The 19,144-nt window shown below is 48.6% G+C and overlaps 1 protein-coding gene across 1 annotated transcript in view; it reads left to right on the plus strand.

Moving 5' to 3' along the window:
• SMG5 (SMG5 nonsense mediated mRNA decay factor) overlaps nt 1-14,223 on the plus strand; it is a 28,890-nt gene extending 14,667 nt beyond the window's left edge. The window contains exons 9-22 of the mRNA XM_053369607.1: nt 105-173; nt 816-1,024; nt 1,888-2,025; nt 3,062-3,781; nt 4,722-4,891; nt 5,704-5,779; nt 6,917-7,092; nt 7,579-7,737; nt 8,551-8,610; nt 9,630-9,789; nt 10,201-10,291; nt 11,195-11,269; nt 11,394-11,532; nt 12,029-14,223. Of these exons, the coding sequence (XP_053225582.1) occupies nt 105-173; nt 816-1,024; nt 1,888-2,025; nt 3,062-3,781; nt 4,722-4,891; nt 5,704-5,779; nt 6,917-7,092; nt 7,579-7,737; nt 8,551-8,610; nt 9,630-9,789; nt 10,201-10,291; nt 11,195-11,269; nt 11,394-11,532; nt 12,029-12,112 (2,326 nt within the window). The 3' untranslated portion in view covers nt 12,113-14,223. The remainder of the gene's footprint in view (nt 1-104; nt 174-815; nt 1,025-1,887; nt 2,026-3,061; nt 3,782-4,721; nt 4,892-5,703; nt 5,780-6,916; nt 7,093-7,578; nt 7,738-8,550; nt 8,611-9,629; nt 9,790-10,200; nt 10,292-11,194; nt 11,270-11,393; nt 11,533-12,028) is intronic.
• Nucleotides 14,224-19,144: the final 4,921 nt, after the last annotated feature.

Raw genomic sequence — 19,144 nt, forward strand, 5'->3', positions numbered from 1 at the left:
AGGCCTTATCTGAAACCACTGAAAAATCTTCCTTGACTACTTCCTTGGGATAATTGTGCCCTTCCTCCTCTCTTTCCCTCTCCCAACTCCACCCCCCCCTGCAGGTGCAAAGACATTAAGAGGTTACTAGTGAGTTTCATGTACTTGCAGAGCCTCCTTCAGCCAAAGAGCAGGTGAGTCTTCTGCGTCTTTATTCTTACTGTGCTGTTTTGTTAACTCCTAGTAGATTATGTAGTTGAAGCAAAGCACTTTTACATTGGGATAATATACTGGTCCAAACAAACTCAAGGGCATTGGAATAACTTCCCATGAGAGGAAGGAGAATTCCTTGCTCCAACACTCTTCTGCATTTTTTTCATTGCCTTTTCACCGGTTGAGAGTCTCCTGCCACTAGTAGAGCATCTGCTTTGCATACCAAAGGTCCTGGGTTCAATCCCAAGTAGGGTTGGAAAAGGCTTTCTGTCTGAAACCCTGGAGAGCCACTGCTGGTCAGTGTAGACAATACTGATCTAGAATGACCAGTGGTCCAACTTCATATAAGACAGCTTCTTAAGTTCCTAATGTGTCGGGTGAGTCTAAAGCACCTTGAGGAGAATGTGCCCTCAGATCAAGTATTGGGGTTGCCTGGTTCTTAGTTACCCACTCATCAGCTCAGCCTCTGCAGATGAGGACTCTGATAGCTCGTTATGGGGGTTGTGTAACCACTGTGGTTGCCTAGGGTTTGGAGAGGCTTGACCTGTTTCAACTGCTTGCACCTCCTGTTTGCTGTGGGACAATCCTCTGTGGCTCATCTCTCCTTGTCACCCACCTCTCAGTTCTGCAGACTCTGAGCTGACGTCTCTCTGCCAGTCGGTACTGGAGGATTTCAACCTCTGCCTCTTCTATTTGCCCTCTTCGCCCAACACGAGCTCTGCCAACGACGACGAAGAGGAGTGCGAGAATGGCTACTCTTTCCTGCCAGACCTCCTCATCTTCCGGATGGTCATTGTCTGTCTGATGAGTGTCCACAGCCTCAAGAGGGCAGGTGAGCAGCATGGCTGTGTGTGGTGTGTCCTCCTCTTGCAGACTTGGTGTGCAAGTTTTAAGCTGTCCTGTCGGTCTCTCCTTATAATATGATTGGTTGAACTGAGCTAGCAACTCTCAAACTCTTCCTGTTTCCAGAACAGCAGCAAAGATGAGGTGGTTCAGCATCCACTTCAGTCATTGACTCCTAGGCTCAGGTGCTCACAGAGTAAATCTGGGATCGAAGCATTTTCATTTCATTTCACTTTAAATTTGTATTTTCATAGTCTGGATATTTAGCTTATCATCATTAGCATTAGCATTTATTAAATTTGTTAGTTGCTTTTTTGCCTTGGCAATTTGAAGCAACTTGCAAAAAAACCCACAAACTTTAAAACTAGGATGGGATAATATATTAAAGCATCCCACTCACTCTAAAAGGCCATAGATAGTTCAAAGCCAAAGGCCTGGTTAAAAAGGAGTGTTTTTGCCTGGCGACTGAAGCCTATGTAATGATGACACCAAGTGAGCCTTCCCAGGGAGAGCATTTCACAAACAGGGAGCCAACACTGAAAAGGCCTGATCACAAATTGCCACCCTCCAGACCCTCCTGTGGAAGGGGGCACATGATATATGCAAGTGGCTGAATGGAGTTCTTAGTTTTGTTGCAGAAAGGATTTTTAAATCTCTGAATAACAGTGAGTTGACAAGAATTTTAACTTTGATCGCATAAAGACGCCCAAAGGCATTTGGGTGCCTGCAGTTGAATATAGGTAAATGCATAATTATGGAGTTTGCTCCCCCATGGACGTGGCAGGCACTGTTTTTCCCATTCAGTTGCCAGCTCCCCTTGATGCCGATGTTGCCTCATCTCTCTCCTTACAGGCTCCAAGCAGTATAGTGCAGCCATTGCATTCACACTGGCCCTCTTTTCGCACCTCATCAACCACGTCAATATTCGCCTGCAAGCAGAGCTGGAAGAAGGGGAGAATCCAGTTCCAGCCTTTCGGAATGATGGCACAGGTGAGGGCTGCAAGAAGGGTTAAGTTTGCCCATTCTAAGATCCTTGCCTTCCATCTTCCACACTGTGTTCTGCTCTTGTGACGAGGCAGGCAGTGGTGAAAATAATCTGGTTAACAGTTATTTACTTTTCCTAGGGGATCCTGGGAAGTTCTTTGGGGACAGTCTGTAAGAACTTGAAAATAGCCCTGCTGGAAAAGGCCTGTCTGGCTCAGCACCTTGTTTACAGAGTGGCCAGCCAAATACCTATAGGGAGCAGGGAAACAGGACCCAACCCCGACAGAAGATAGTAATCAAAGCCAGTGATAGCCTTCTCCTTCATGAATTTGTCCAAACCCCTTTTAAAGCCATCCAAGTTGGGGGTCATCACTAGATCTTGTGGGAGTGAAACCTTAGTTTAACTTACGTTCTCTGTGCAGGTCTTTCCTTTTGCCTGTCATGAATCTCCCACCATTCAGCTTCACTGGATGAAGATAATAACACAATACTGTGGTACCTTGGTTGTCAAACTTAATCCATTCTGGGAATCTGTTCGACTTCCAGAACCGTTCGAAAACCAAGGCACAGCTTCCAATTGGCTGCAGGAGCTTCCTGCACTCAATCGGAAGCCGTGGAAGCCGTGTCAGATGTTCATTTTGCGAAAAATGTTTGTAAGCCAGAGCACTCACTTCTGAGTTTGCAGCGTTCGGGAGCCGATTTGTTTGGGAGCCAATCCGTTTGACAACCAAGGTACCACTGTAAAACTATAAACAGCAAGAATGACTTCCACAGTTATTCAAAATTCAGTTAAAACTATTTAGTTTAATTAATTCAACAAAATGCTTGAACTTTATCCAGTGAGACCAGCTTTCCAAAAATCTGACACAGTTATTTACATCTCCAGCACCCCCTTCCATCTCTTGCCCCTTTGCCCCCTCCTCCCAGGTAATCCCCCCCCCCAGGAGTGTCAACTTCGGGAACCACTGGTATGAACAGTAGTCAAGCCGGTTTGCGTATCTTAAGAGTTTCCAAAAATGTGTGCTCGGCTGCTCTTTTGCAGAGGATCTGGAGGCCCGGGAGTCCTTGAACTCCATTGAGAGAGAAGCTGAAGGGGACCTGGCCAACCACCGACCCAGCGAGGAGCAGCGGAAGAGCGAGAGCAAGAAGGGCAAGAAATACTCACGCCTCTCCTGCCTGCGCCGTCGCCGCCACGTCCAGAAGGTGGACGAGAGCGACCTGAGCGAGGGCTTCGACTCCGACTCCAGCCCGGATTCCACCAAAGGGAGTGATGGCTCAGAGAGCGGCTCAGAGAAGAGCGACGAGGAGGCCGAGGCGGCTTTTGACGTGGAAACAGACTCGGACATGAACAGCCAGGAGTCACGCTCGGACCTGGAAGACATGGAGGACGAGCCAGACGCCGAGGGGGGCAGCCAAGCTAAGGGCATGAAGAACGGCGCTCCGGAGGCATTGGACTCTGCGGAAGGGGATGTTGGCAGGCTGGTGGACTTGAAAAGCCCTGGCGTTGCCAAGACTGAGCCCCTGCTGGAGCCTCCTGTGGCCAATGGGCCAGGCTTGCTGGGCGCCAGTGATGCCAGTATAGCCAGCAACCTCCAGGCCATGTCCACGCAGCTCTTCCAGACCAAGCGCTGCTTCCGGCTGGCCCCCACTTTCAGCAACGTCCTCCTCAAACCAAACTGTGAGCTGCCTGCCCCGAAAGAGGTGGCGGACAGCAAGCCATGTGTCAATGGGGACGTGGAGAAGTCCAAAATGACTGAGCAAGGTGAGAGAGAGAGAGAGAGAGAGAGAGAGAGAGCGCACGAGCCTGCACACTAGATTGGAAAGGAGATCCCTTCCATGAATGGAGAAAAGGGTGTGTGAATAGAAGTGGGGTGGAAAGACCTTAGGATTTTGTAGAGGGTGATTTGTGGGCGAGATCTGGCTGACACAGATCCCAGTTGCCAACCTAGAGGTGTAAGTGGGGAAGGGGGCAAGATGAGAACTCCTTTGATATCCGTTTCCAGGCCAGCATTAGCTACGTGCCCCCAAAACATTGCTGTCTTAACGTGGGGTGACAAAATGTCTTCTAACCTTTGACATTATGTCCCCATCTGCACTATACATTCAAAGCAGCAACATACCACAGTCGTGGCTTATTCCTCCTAAGAATCCTCAGGAGTGTAATATGTTAAGGGTGCTAAGAGTTAATTGGAGGTCCTTTTTCCTCCCCACAGAGCTGCAATTCCCAGAGTTCCCTGGGAAAAAGGATTGATTGTTAAACCGCTCTGGGACTTGTAACTTTGTGAAGAGAATAGGGGTCTCCTAACAACTCTCAGCACCTTTAACAAACCTCATTTTCCAAGATTCTTTGGGGGAAGCCATGACTCTTTAAAATGGTATGGTGCTGCTTTAAATTTATACTGCAGATGGGGGCAGAAGCGTGGCAGAAAGGAAGTTGAGGCAGGGTAGTGTACTAAATTGTGCACTAAATCTCCTTCTCCACCATCCCTACTCATAGGGAATGATTTTCTTTTCTGTGAAGGTGCCAGCTACTGCTTTTCATCACCTCTAGATTAAAACTTGATTCCCAGGGGCCAAATAAAAAGCACTTGGCAGGGTAGGTGGGTGTCTCTCCTCTGGAGGGGAATTGCATTTTCCAATCTGCACTCCTTGTTTAATTATCTAAGTTCCTTGTTTTTAACGATCCGTTTGTCTTGTCCAAGACGATGTTTCTGAGTCGGAAGAGAGCATCTCTAGCAGTAAATCCTGCAGGAATGAGCGTTCTCTCCAGGAGAAGCTGGAGATCATCACCAACGAGGGGTTGCTGCCGACTGTCAAAGTATTTCTGGACTGGCTGAGAACCAACACTGATCTCATCATCATGTGTGCACAGGTAGGGAGGGGTAATGGGGGAAAATCCCACTTACACAACTTCTTCACTTTACACCTCTGGGCTGATGAATGAGCCTCTATCTCATGCACTCAACCACTGCAGTTGGCAGCCTGTATAAAGCAGTTTGCCATTAACTGCTAAAAGTAGAAGTAACTGATAAAAGCAGTGGGTCCCAAAGTGGGTGGTACCAGCTCTGGTGGGGCGGTGGGATTAACGGGGGGGGTGCGCATGCGCGCTAAGAGGCAAAGGGGCGCTGGAGGTGTAAATGACCCACGGTTCTGATATTTATCAGATATATTTTAGGGAAAAGGATGGGATTTCAAGTAGACCTCAAACTAATAGGAGGGCGACAGGCACATGCCTTCAAATACACACTTCATGTAATCCTTGTGATTTAAAGTAGCAAGGGGAGCTGTGAACCCTTCCCTCCCAGGCAATTTTCTCCCAGCTGAGCTCTATTCCACAGTCAAAGCCAAGCTGGGGAAGAAAGGGACTGTGGTTGGGTGGGAGATGTTGAGTGTTTCAGTGCCGTATTCTTGCCCCATTTCTACCTTAAATCTACGCACACCCACCCACCCTCTTGCGCTTTATGTCAAGGGCAGACCTTCATGGGCCCCCTGCTCTCAGCTGTAGTTTGGGCCTGAGGGCATCCCATTTTATCCTTGCGCTGACTTTGTGTGGTAGGTTAGGCTGGGAGGTGGTAGCAGCTGGCCAGTCTGAGCAAGGGCTTGAACCTGGATCTCTGGCCCAAGTCCTAATATTCACCACATGCTCAACTTGCATTTGTTTGTGGTGCTTTTCCCCCGCTCCAGAGTTCTCAGAGTTTGTGGAACAGACTTTCTGTCCTTCTGAACCTGCTTCCTTCAGCTGGAGACCTTCAGGACTCAGGTAACTTTGAGAAGAAATTTCCTTTTCTTATGTCCCCACCCCCACCCCCAACACTCAAATTTCATATTCCTGTGCAGTTCAGGCACTCTTTAGTTTCCTGGGTCTTTTTCCTGCTTTACACCTAGTTTTTCTGCTGTTTTTAGATGGGGGAAAGTCTAGTCACACACAGCGACTTCTTTGAACCTGAAACCTTCAGTTTGCAGTCTCCACCATCTCTTGGTGAACCAGGGAATGTCCCTTGCTGGAAACCCTTGGAGACCTACTGTCCCAATCTGCGTAGACAATATCTGAGCTTGGTAGACTTCTTAACGTTCTTCTGGAATTCCATTGCTTAGTTCCAGAAGAACTGGAAAAGTCTACCAAGCTCGTATGCCATGCAGTGGAGTAAGCACAAAGCCCCTTTCTGTGGGAGCAGCTTCCCCCAGTTCCACCTTCAAGGCCACACTTGCTTACCTGATGGCGGCTTGTCTGGATTCAGAGAGGGAAGATTCTGCTGAGGTCTTCTTTATGCCTCATGAAAAGAATCAGAATCGTAGAATTGTAGAGTTGGAAGGGATCTCAAGGGGTATCTAACCCAACGTCCTTCAATGCACAAATAACAGGTGCAGAGTCCCTGGCAGATGCCCCCACCCCCAACCTCTGTTCAAAAACCTTCAATGGTGGAGAGTCCACCAGCTTCCAAGGTTGTCCGTTCCACCATTGAATAGCGCTTACTGTCAGACCTGGTCATGATATGGAAATGTAATGAGCCACTTTACACAGAGTCAAGTTACTCATCTAGCCTAGTGCCTAGTGTGTTTGTTTCCCATCCCTACCTGGAGAAGATGCTGAGGGTCGATCTGGGGAACCTTCTACATGCAGAGCATTTGGTCTTCCACTGAGCTGCAACCTGGTTCTTCCAAGGAGACACAAGCATCCCAAGCCAGGAGCATCTTCCCCCTTTGGGCTTCCTGCGGGGGTGACTCCCGTGTGTGGCAGAGTCGGAGCCGGCACCACAAGGAGTTGTGGAAGTCCCAGTTTTAGACTAGATGTTCCCTTGAGGACTAGCGTGACTTTCTAGTTGCTACTTCTGCCTCTGTGACCCAGAAATATAAAGCCGCCGTTCTGTCCCCTCCCCTCCCCACTGCCGATGCGCAGGGCTGTTCCTCTGCAACGAGGTGAAGAGCATGCTGCCTGGGTGTGAGCTGCCAGACTTGCCTGCCTGCCTGCTGCTCCCAGAGGACATGGCCCTCCGCAACCTTCCCCCGCTGAAGAACGCGCACAAGAGGTTCAACTTTGAGCAGGACAGGCCTCTCCTTGCAGAAGTGGAGGAGGTAAGAGGCTGGTTTTGGTGCTGGTTTTCAGAAGTCATGGGCGGCTTCTGGACTGGAGGGGGGGAAGCAAGGAGCGTGAGGGCAAGTAGAACATTTGCTCCAGGACTTGAGGGGTGGGGAACCTCTAGCTCGCAGGCCAGTCCTGTCCCACCAAAGGGGCCCAGTTTGGTGCGCGAGGCTATTTTCCCAAACCACGCCCACCTGTCAGTCAGCTGGTGTCGCTGGATGGGGTTTGATCCTTCTGGCATAGGAGCTCTTTGCAGGGAGCAGGACTGAACATTCCCTTTGATCCTTTGCAGCGAGAGGTCAGCCGGCTTGGCCCATCCTTTGCCCTCCCAAGTCCCAGCTGTTCCTGTAGCCTTTCAGGTGTTCAGGAGGGGAGCTTTTGCTTTGCTTTAGTGTGTGTGAGCTCCCATCTCGGCCACAAGTGGACGCGCTCCCTGCTCTCTCCACCCACCGGGTCCTCCTCCTCTTTCTTCATTACAGTCCGTGGTTCGTATCTGTTGCATCCGGAGTTTCGGACACTTCATCACCCACCTGCAAGGCAGCATCCTGCAGTTCAACCCGGAGGTTGGGATCTTCATCAGCATCGCTCAGTCGGAGCAGGACGGCTTGCTCCAGCAGGCCCAGGCCCAGTTCCGCATGGTGAGCTTTTCCAGGGTGGGCTGGAGGGGAGTAGTGGGACAGAACAAACATGCTCCAGGGAAGAGCAAGGCTTGATAGCCATTCAGGGACCCCCTCTTGCATTCCCTGTCTTGTCACATGCCTGTCCATTGCACAGCTCTTCTCTTCCATATGTGAGTTTATGCCACGGGTGAAGCCTGAGAAAATATCAGAAAATGCATGGGAAGCATCTGATGGAAGTTTCAGGGGTGATGTGGAAGTGAGTGGCTGAGAAAAGACTTGTAGGAGCCAAGTTTCTAGTCCTCCACTTAGCACTTTCTTTGCCCATTAAAAAAAAAAAGTCTAGGGAAAGTGTTAAAATACTTTACAGTGTTATTTCTGTGGCTGTCAGCAAAAAGGAGGGGTCCTTTAGACTGTTTGCAGTCTACATTTCAACTAGGGGATGGGGAGAGTATTCAGAGCATGCAATTTTATACTGTTTATATTGCATTGCATATTTAGGCCTTTGTGACCTTACAGTAGATTTATTTCTTATATTTATATGCCGCCACCTCCTCCAAGGAGCTCAAGGGGCTGTACATGGTTCTTCCCCTGCTCCCCATTTTATCCTCAAAGGAGGTAGGGTAGGCTGAGAGGCAGTGGCTGGCCCAAGACCACTCAGTGAGCAACATGGCCGAGTGGGAATCTGAACCCAGGTCATAGTTCCAACACCCTCTAACCATCTCACCAGCCATGGATAGCAAAAGCAAGTGGAGGAACCATTCAAGAGTTGTGGAATGGGACCATAGGTGCAAAGGCAGTTTGACGTGCATCATTCCCTTTGCTCTCCCTTAGGCCGCAGAGGAAGCTCGCCGGAACAGGCTCATGAGAGACATGGCTCAGCTTCGGCTGCAGGTATGATGATGGACTGTGCATGGATGGGGGAGGCAAGCGCAAGTCAGTGGAGGCCTCCAAATACCGGGGGGTGGGGGGGTGGGGAGGCTGTATCGCTTGTGCTTGCACCTGACATAGCTTGCAATTAAAGCACTTGACTGAATGAGGACAATGCCAGCAGGTAAGGTTCCCATCCTGCGCTGTAAACTGGTCAGGCCTGTCAGCTCTGTTGGTCAGAACGTGGGGTACCAATAACAGTGAGTCTTCATCATTGGTGGAACTGGTTCATAATACGCATTCCCCGTTTGTAAGAACTCAGGGTTGCAGTGTGGCCTCACCCACACTTGGGAACTCCCTGCCTATTGACAGCAGGCAAGCTCTTTTCACAGTACTCTTTTTTGCGCCGGCTAAAAACCAAGTCTACCAAGTGTTTTAAAAAGATGGTGTGAGTTTTAATCTGCTTTTAGTCTGTTTTAACTTTTCAAAAGTATTTAAACTATTGTTAATTTTTCCTATTGATAATTTTTGGTAAACTGCTGTGAAGGGTATTTTTTTAAAAAAAATCAAACAGTGGATAAATTTTATGAAATAACTAAAAAATACAGTGACCTACACGACCATGCAGGGAAAGGAAAGGCCAGAGCATATGCTTTATACGCATCGTTCAGTCCCTGATTTAGCCTGTTAAAAGATGATCTTGAGCAGTTCGTGTTGAGAAGGATTTTCTGCCTGAGACTCTGGATTCTTGCTGAAGCCAGTTCTGTGAAATCTTGCCACGAACTGAGTCAAACCATATAGTCCCAGTATAGTCTTGTCCTTTTCAGAGTCTCTAGCAGAGAAGAGTCTTTTTCCCAGCTTCGCTACCTGGAGTTGTGTAGGGTTGAACCTGCAGCCTGCTACATAAAACTTTTTGTACTCTGCCTGATGGGCTGGTCATCTGACAACACAGGGTGGGCCACTGAGAACACTCCTTAACGGATTTGGTCTCTTGCTGAGAGCTTCTTCCCTTAAGGCTCCTGCTTCCTTCTCTCTTTCCCCAGCTGGAGGTGTCGCAGCTGGAAGGGAGCCTCCAGCAGCCCAAAGCACAGTGTGTGATGTCCCCTTACCTGGTCCCCGACACCCAGGCTCTCTGCCAGCACCTCTGCACCATCAGGCAGCTGGCTGCCAGTGGAAGGTTTATTGTGATCATCCCACGGACAGGTAAGTGGCCCCTCCCACCACAGGGCTGGTTTCCTCAGCAGGACAATTGCTGTTGCCAGGTAGTGAAAGGGTTGATTGCCCTGGGGGGAGGGGGGAGCGAGCAGTGGGATTACGTGGGGGGTGCTAAGAGGCAGGTGGGCAGCTGTATCACCAGTGCAGGTTCATCTACTTTGTTGACAGTTAAACTAACCAGTTTTAATTGGAGCGTTAATAAATGTGTGGTTGTTAACTATTTACTGTGTGTTTCTTAGCGGGTTGTGCAAACCGCTGTTCTGAACAATGCTTTTTATAGGGTAGTGGGCACTGGGGATGATCTTGTGGAACCAAGGGGGCAGTGACCAGAAAAAGTTGGGAACCGCTGCCTTAAGGGAAGCAGAAGATGTAACCACCTTGTTTTTCTCCGATCCTTAGTAATTGATGGCCTAGACTTCCTGAAGAAAGAGAATGCGGGAGCTCGTGACAGCATCCGATATCTAGAGGCAGAATTTAAAAAGGGAAACAGGTAGGTTGAGCCCCCTGGTCAACAGTATTCATTTTCATTGTGCATTGGAACAGGTAATAAAGAACCGTGTTTAAGAAGCAGCCTCTCTTGGGATGGCTCGTTAGGTTGTATGTTACATATACACCCTGATCAGGCTTCAGTTTTCATATGTAAAACAGCTGTTGGGTCCTGCCCTTGAATGTGAATACCTGTTTGCAATAAAAATTTGAACATTGCACCTCCATCCCTTTCCCAGTATAGGTGTGCAGGCATTTGGTGTTTTTAATAATAATAAATATTTACAGTAGTACCTTGGTTTGCAAACAGTCTGGTTTGCATATGTTTTGGATTACAAACACGTCAAACCTGGAAGTGCGTGTCCTGGTTTGCAAACTTTTTTTTGGATTACGAACAAATTTTTTTGGGAGGCCCCATTGGCGAAAGCGTGCCTTGGGTTACAACATGTTTTGGTTTACAAACAGACCTCCAGAACAGATTATGGTTGTAAACCAAGGTACCACTGTATTTTGTTTCTTTTGATTTCTGCTCCACCTTTTAGGTCAAGTCTTTATAAGTCAGCTTACCATAAAACTTAAATGCAGTACAACAGTGGAATAAACACCATACAATAAAAAGCAGCTTCTGATAGAATTGCAGTAAAATATTGTAGGGTCTCAAGCAAGGGGTTTGAGCAGAGTTCTCCAAGGAGGGACCCCACAACTATGGGGCCACCACTGCCAGGTGGAGCCTTTTAACTTTGATGGAGCTTTTGGGAAGAGATGGGTTCAGATTCTCTCTCAGCTTGATCTTGGTCAATGAGCAAATCTTGCTTTAACAACTGGCTTCTCTCACCTGCAAAACACGGACACTGCTTAGCAGGGTTATTTGGATAAATATGCATAAATGTACTGTATTTGTCTCTAGGTACATCCGCTGCCAGAAAGAAGTTGGGAAAAGCTTTGAGAGGCATAAACTGAAGAGGCAGGATCTAGATGCTTGGTAAGCATTTGCTTCAACCTGCATCAAATTTTAAGCAAAGCTGCATTCACAAGCAGAGAGCTGTTTTTACTAAGCCAAATGGTGGCACTGTTTTCTCTCTTTTGCCTCAATACTAATATAACAGGAACCTCTATAAGATACTGGATAGCTGCAAACAGCTGACAACCTCTCAAGGGGGCAGCGAAGATGACTCCAGTGGGATGGTGACCATCCTCACAGGCTTCCAGCTGGATGACCCAAGCAAGCTTTCTGCGCCCATGAAGGTGAGTGTGGTCTGAAACCAAACTGTTCCGCCTTCATGATGATATTTTGACTTGGGGTATGGAATACTTTTTTTAAAGCAGTGTTGTCTATTGAAATAGAGAGAGAGTACCACTCACGATAACAAAATGTATACCTGCAGAACTCATTGCCACGTGATGAGTGCAATGTAGTGGTTGAAAGTAACTGGGGACATGGTGGGATAGGCTTGCAGCTGGTTAATCTGCCAGGAGGCAAGGTTCCATTTTTACTATTTAATTGTTGCTGGCAGCAAGTGAGCAATTCCACCACCATGCTCTGCCTGTGATATTCCCAGGATTCAGCTGCCCAGATACTGTTGGAAGACAGAATTCAGGGCTAGAAAGGTCTGAGGTTCAGGGTGGGGAGGACGGTTACATCCAAGGGTAGCTAAGAGTTGCTGAGCGAGATGCAAAGAACAGTACCTCCCCTCCAGGGCCTTTCTGCATTTGGATGCCAACTCCCTTGTTCTTTCCCCAGTCTGCGATCCAGGCGGCAGCCAACGCCAGCGTCGAGATAAAGAACGTTCTGGAATTCTACAAGCAGTGGAAGGAAATGGGTTGAGGGGAGAGAAGCCGCTGGGTTGGTTGAAGCTCTGTCTCCCCGTCTTTGGACGCGCAGCGTTGGAACGAAAGAAGTCAAAACCACAGGCGATATTTGGACACGAAGCAGCTGCCGCCGCTGCGGCAATCCATGAAAAACAAGCAGCTGGGCGTGTGCACGAAACACCACCCCACATCCACACCCCCGCCATCCCCTCCCCATCTCACCAAACGGGCGGCGTCTGTGGCAGACCACACAGCCACTTGGGGAAGAGAGACGGATCTCGGCCGGACAGAGGAGAGGTGGTCTCCTTTTCTCCCAGCTGATGGGGACGGGTGTGAGCGGTGGGAGGGAGGGCCTCCATTCATCTCCAAAAAGCTTGCTTGGTTTCTCGTCTCCAGGATCCTGCAGGCAGCTTGCCGCCTACGCTTGAAACAAAAACACGACATTTGTGACTTTTTGCCACCGGATCCACGCTGCGAAAGAGCCGGTGATCCTGAGAGAGGGGATCAGGATTTGCGGGAGGCTCTTTCAGAATCTGGTGATGGGGAGGAGGACGTTTTCTCTCCCATTTTTATTTCATTTCCGCCCCTTCCCCTTATTGTGTTTTTCTTTTTTTATGCTTAGTGAACACCCCTCTTGTTTTTTCTTTCTTTCCCCTCCCTTGTCTCCCCCTTCCCCCCAAAACCGGGGAGGGTTCTTCACCTTTGAGTGTTTGAAAGATGTCAAGGTGGCAGGGGAACAGTGATCCTGTCTCAGCAAAGCAAAACAGCTCTCTATAAGAAGCTTCTGAATGAAAACATTATTTATTTCCTTGAGGGTGGGGGTGGGATGAGTTAGCTGTGAAAAGGGAACAGTGGGCCTCATTCCCCTCCCTTCCTGCACCCTCCACTCTGCCTGTCCAAAGACCGCACCATCTTCCCACGCCTTGCTTTTCTCATAAAGTGTTGCGTTTCGTGAGTGGTGTCATAGACCATCTTGGGCTGCTTGAGCCAGGGAGGAAACAAACCCCACATTACAGCTCTCCTTTCATTCCCTGGGGTTAAACGTCCATCTGCATGGTGCTGTTCCATCCGCCTCCCCTTTCTATTCCCCTGTTCACCAGACAACAGGTAACTAGAAAATTGTGGTCCTTCTACTGGGCTTGCTTTAGGTTTCTTGGTTTGCCCTGAAAAACAAACAAACCCTATTTTCTGTGGCTCCTTGTGGCTTTTGTAGGAAGGATGAAGCTCTTGTGCAGAGCTTTTGGAGAGGAGTGAAGGGGGGCTTTGCAGGCTAAGCAGGAGAAGGAAACCTGACGGTATCCCTTTGCCACAGAGAAAGCCATGGGGCCTCCCTTCCCCCAGTATTCTCTGCCTCCTCTGAAATACCATAAACCAGGAAGGGTTAACTAAGGTCTGAGTGTTGAGGTTCCTGAATGGGTTCTCTACGCCTGACTCCCTTCCACATTTGCCAGTGTTTTATGTTGAGCCTGCCAATGGGTCACTGTTAGAAAGATGCAGGTAGTGGCAAACCATTTCTTCCTGAAGCTAGCTTTTTCTTACGGGGGCCGGGGGAAGTCACCTCAGGGCCTAATAAACTTGTGCCCTATACACCTCCCAAGTCTTCCTTCCCCATCCCCAGGCCTGGTTTTGACACCCTCTGGGAAGGGAAGATACTGGAAGGGCTTGGAAGCAGTTTCCTGCGAGGACTTCCTTCTGCATTCCACTTCCCTTCCGCCAGGCAAATAGGAAATGGGTGAGTTGCCAGCCAGGCCTCCCCCTTTCCCCACTCTTGTTTTCTTGGAGAGCCAGGTGTGGTTTCCTCCAAGGCAGCGATGCCTCTGGTGGCTTTGTGGGCCATCCAGTGCCGCCATCTTGGATGGTTTTCTGCAGGTTCTGTATTTGGCCCTCGCTGCCTGCTTCTCTCGATCTCTTTTTAATCAGGTTTCTTAAGCTTTTGAGTTTTCCATTAATGGGGTTTGGCCCCAAACATTCGAACATTTTATGCTGTTCCCAGGCGTCCTTTCCACCCCTAACAAGGCACCCAGGATGAAATTCTTCGCTGCTTCCGTTACGCCCCTACCTTTGGCAGGAAGGCGACAGCACAGCCACCACCCTTTGGGAACCATAGATTAGATTTCTCTGGCTTAGCACTCTCAAAATAGCAACTGAACACGAGTCCCATCATTTGCCCCCAAGAGGATACACTGGGGAAAAAAGGTTTTTGTTTTGTTGCTCACCTGCTCCTTCCTGGTTTTGCTTTGGGGTTGTTTTTTAAGGGATTCTGGGCTGTTCTGCTTGAAATGGTGAAGCAGAGGGCAGGGGAAGAGAGAAAAGCTACTTGGTTTTCTGTTTGAGCTTCCATGATGCAAACTGGGCCAAGGAGAGGAGAGGAAGGTACACAAGAGCATGTGCAGACTTCAGAAATACCAGCAAACTAGACCACTTTGTAGTTGTGAGGGGCAAGTTTTAGCCTTGGTAGAAGAGGCAGTGGAATCAAGAAATGGAGTTGTTACCTGAGTGATATATTTTAAAACCGTGGGCAGGGCAAAATGACTTGACATAAAATGGGCATTTTTAAAAAGAAGGGTGTATGTAGTTCTGCAGGCTGAGTGCAGCCCACCAGCTGTGTAAGGTACTTTTGCAGCACTGAAGTCCTCTTTGTACTTTGAGAAACAAGTAACTAAGGATTCTCCAAGGGTTTGGCTGTGGGAAGAATCCTGCCCTTCTGAAGTACAGGCAGTTGAATGCTCCTATCCTGCAGGGTAAGGTTTGGCAGAACCTCTCTTCCCTCCCTTGCTCCTCCTGCAGCCGGGGAAGGTGCAGGTGGACCCTTTGTGAATTGAACAGGGATTTTACAGAAATGGTGAGCTGGACTGCCAGAGCAAATAGGTATTGGAGGATTTGAAGGAGTATCAAAAGAGGTCTAAGTGGCCCACCAGAACTCTCGAAAGAGCTTCCAACAAAAAAGTACTTCTGTACATTTTCTGCATTGCGTATGTGTGCGTGTGTGTGTGCTGTTCGTTGGGCCACTGTTTTGGAGAAGTTAAAATTAGATTACAAATTATAAATGAACCCCCCCCCCCAAAGCACTTGGGGAAAAAATAATCGGCTCAAGCTAATTGGATGTTTTAAATGTAAATTCTGACATTTCTGCCTCCATTTGGAGATTACTACTTCACCCAAAAGTAACTCTTGCCAAGGAGGTCCAGGCTGATCTAAAGAAAAAGAAAAGGTGAGGCTTTCAAGCCTGGAGCCTTGTTTCTTTTGGAAGCAGGGTTTAGTGTGGAAATTTATCATCATCATTATTACTTATTGAGGAAACAGATCCTGCCAAATTTGCAACCAGCTCTGTCGGCACCCTACTTGGCTTCCAACAGCAGCCCCTGTGGCCTTCAGCTTTGAAATCCAACCTGTTTACTCAGCAAGCATTCAGCAGCAGATGCTGATGGGGCCCAGGCCCTTTGTTTTCCTCTAAGTGGATGGGGGAGTAAAGGGATTTTGAAACATCTTGTTTGGGCTACACCGTCAGTATCGCACCCGCCTTTAGACCATCTCTGCAGTGTAGCCTAACTCCTAGTAAGCAGTAATACATTCTGGTTGGATTTTCTCTCTTTTTAAAAAAAGTCCCCTCTTCCGTCCTCACTTTTTTGGGAGTCTGTGACTGGCTTGTCAGAAGGAGGAAGAGATGGTAAATGTGTAAGGTCTCCTTTGTATGAGCTGCTTCTACCTAATGCTTAGCACATGGCAAAGGTCAAAGGCACAGCGGGCACATTTGAGTCTACTGTTTAGGGGGGAAAGTTCCTCTTCCTAACCCAATGATGTACAACCAAGCTCTGGCCCTGGTGATAATGACTCTCGAGAGCCCCAACAACTCTGGCTAAGCAGGAAGAGAGAAACCATGTGGGAAATCCATCTTAATATTTTATGTTCCCGGAAATTGGGGTTTCTGCTGCTCATCCACCCAAGTAAACCTGATCTTTTGGACTGTCATCAGAAGCCTGTGTGTGTGTGTGTGTGTGTGTGTGTGTGTGTGTCACATGGGACATTAGCCATGGGTGGAAACATGGGTTTGAATTCTATAGATACCCTTGTAGGCTGTGCCAAATAGCCCTCCAGTTCTTTTCTTCCTGCTTCCATCGCTTAACTCTGTTCCTTCAATGTTGTGTGCGTGTTCTCTGCATCTAGAAAGGGAGAAAAAATCCAGCCGAGATTCTCTGGCTGGGAAAACTGGTGGCAGGAGAGAAATGGGGGGGGGGGAGCTGCCGCTGGTGCCAGTTTGCGCACCAGAGCTGGCTGCTTCCAAAGACTTGGACTACAGCAGAAACGGTGTTGGGGTATGGCCCAAACTGCAGCTTCTCTGAAAAGCGTGGGGAGTTCAAAAGTCGGTGGGAAGGGGGGCGTGTTACGTGATCTGCAGTCCTAAAGGTGGCCAGGAGCCATATCTGAGCATCCATATAAAGCTCTTCTCAGTATGAGTTGGGCGGGAGGAAGAGATGTGAACTGGCCCCTGACTTACCGGTATACGGCCCTCCACTATGTAAGATTGGAACACATCGACTGGCTTAATAAAAATGCAAGATGTTTGTAAATCTTTATCTGTGGTCACTTGTATTTTATTGGAGAGGAGGGATTAGTCTATACTTCTTTTCCTGCGATGGTGTGTTCCATTGAGGTGGGGAAGGCCACCAGCGGTCCACACAACCTGCTCCCTAACGTGGGTCAACTGAGCAAAGATGCCAAGCCAGGGGCCTTGGATGTTGAACTATGGAACTCCCTCCCACAGGAGGCGGAGATGGCCACCAACTTGCATGGCTTTAAAAGAGGATTGAACTTCATGGAGGAAAGGGCTATTGATGGCTACCAGCCATAATGGTTATGCTGTGCCTCCACAGACAGAGGAAGCAGTGCTTCTGAATATCAGTTGCTAGAAGCCTGAGGAAGGGCGATGGCTCTTGTGCTTGGGTCCTGCTTGGGGGTTTCCCTTTGGGGTATCTGCTTGGCCCCTTGAGAGGAGGATGCTAGACTAGGTGGGACATTGGCCTGACCCAGCAGGTTCTTATGTTCTTATGGCTTCCAACTCTTCCCTGTATTCTGGTTTGCTGGTGTCTCTCTTGAGCAGGCATCCCCAACCTTCGGTCCTCCAGAAGTTTTGGACTACAATTCCCATCATCCCTGACCACTGGTTCTGTTAGCTAGGGATCATGGGAGTTGTAGGCGAAAACATCTGGAGAGCCGCAGGTTGGGGATGCCTGCTCTTGAGCCTTCATGTGGTCTGAATTGTGGGGGATGAGATGGGGGCAAAGGTGGGTGGGGGAACCCCTTTATTTCCTCCCACCTCTCCCTCTACAAAGAGAGTTGTCCTTTTTCCAGTTGATTCTGAAATGAGCAGGGTGTACCCAAGAGAGTTTGCCCATGCCCAACTTTTAAAAAGAGGTTCCCGTGAGTCCAAATCGCCCTGTGGCATCTGCCCGATTCTCTGATCTGGACTGGCCTCCTTGCCATCTGGGGATGGATCCTGCCCCAACCCTATAGTATAGGTTATAGTATAGTGAGGTTACAGGGAACCATGCAGAGGGCCTTCTCGGTAGTGGTCCCTGCCCTTTGGAACGCCCTCCCAGCAGATGCCAAGGCAAGAAACAACTATTTTACTTTTAAAAGACACCTGAAGGCGGCCCTGTTTAGGGAAGCTTTTAATGTCTGATGCTGTATTGTTTTTAATATTTGGTTGGAAGCCACCCAGAGTGGCTGGGGAAACCCAGCCAGATGGGCAGGGAATAAATAATAAATTGTTATTATATTGTTGTAGGGGTGGACAGGACTTTAAATCCCTGAAATTAAGTTTCCACCAAAGTGGAACTCCCAAAGTGGGGCTTAAAAACAAACCACTCCTCTAAGGCATGCTGTGTCCCTTTGCAAGATGCAACTTCCTCTTTAAGGCATGGGGGTGTGCCAAGTTTCTGTGGCGTCCAGATGGCCTTCTGCACTCTTGAGCATGTGCAGCCTGTGTTGCTTTTGAGGGGCAGATCATCCTTACTCGAAACATGTTTGAGTGTAACTGAAATGGACCTGCAACTTTAATTTGGGAAGTTTTAGCAGAGATTCGGGAAACAGCTCTAGCACTTAGGTTTGCTGAGCTCAACCAAGACCAGGTCTGGAGCCTGGCGGTGCTTCCAAGTTAGGCATGACTTGAACACTATTTCAGTGGGACTTGGCCCTAGCTAACACCTGCTAGATCATAGGGGTTTTTTGTGCCGTTGTGCTAATTCTTGCTGTGTACATTACTCTGGCTTTGCAACCTCTTCAGTTGGCCCAACCTTGGCCAGCTTAATTCCCTCCAGATGTTTTGGACTACAACTCACATCAGTCTCAGCCAGCACTATGCCTGTCACTTGGAAGAAGGGGAATATGTCGGGTGGCTTCTCTCCCACAAGCTCTGCTGGTTGCACTTCAAGAACATAGGAGGAGCCTGGCTGCTGGGTCAACCCAGTGGGATCTCATCTAGTCCAGAATCCTGTTCTCACAGTGGCCAACCAGGTGCCCCTTCTGGGAACCCCACAAGCAGGACCAGAGCCCTCCCTCCCTCATGTATTCAGAAGCATTTCCTGCCTTCAGCTGTGGAGGCAGAACAGAGCCGCCGCTAGTAGCCATCCTTAGTCTTCTCCCTAAACTTGCCTGATCCTCATTTAAAGCCTTCTAGGTTGCTGACCATTACTGTGGCAGAGAGTTCCACAGGTTATGTGCTGTGTGAAGAATTCCTTTTATCCATCCTTAATTTTCCAACATTCTTCTTCACTGGATGTCCACGAACTGTGGTCATAAGAGGGGCAAAAATAATAATAATCCTCTATCCACCTTCTCCATGACATCCATTATTTTATAAACTTCTATCATGTTGCCTCCTCTTTGCCTTTTCTCAAAATTTAAAAGTCCCAACACTTGGGTCACTTTTCCCCTCTTGCAAGATTTTGCTCCGAAGCTGGTCTGAAGCCTGCCTTTTTACAATGAGCTCTCTCAGCGCTGAGCTCCATGTCTTGCTGCGATGCCCTTAAATCACTTACTTAGCCTCTGT

The sequence above is a fragment of the Podarcis raffonei genome, chromosome 16 (assembly GCF_027172205.1).
Source record: "Podarcis raffonei isolate rPodRaf1 chromosome 16, rPodRaf1.pri, whole genome shotgun sequence".
NCBI classification, from domain to species: Eukaryota; Metazoa; Chordata; class Lepidosauria; order Squamata; family Lacertidae; genus Podarcis; species Podarcis raffonei.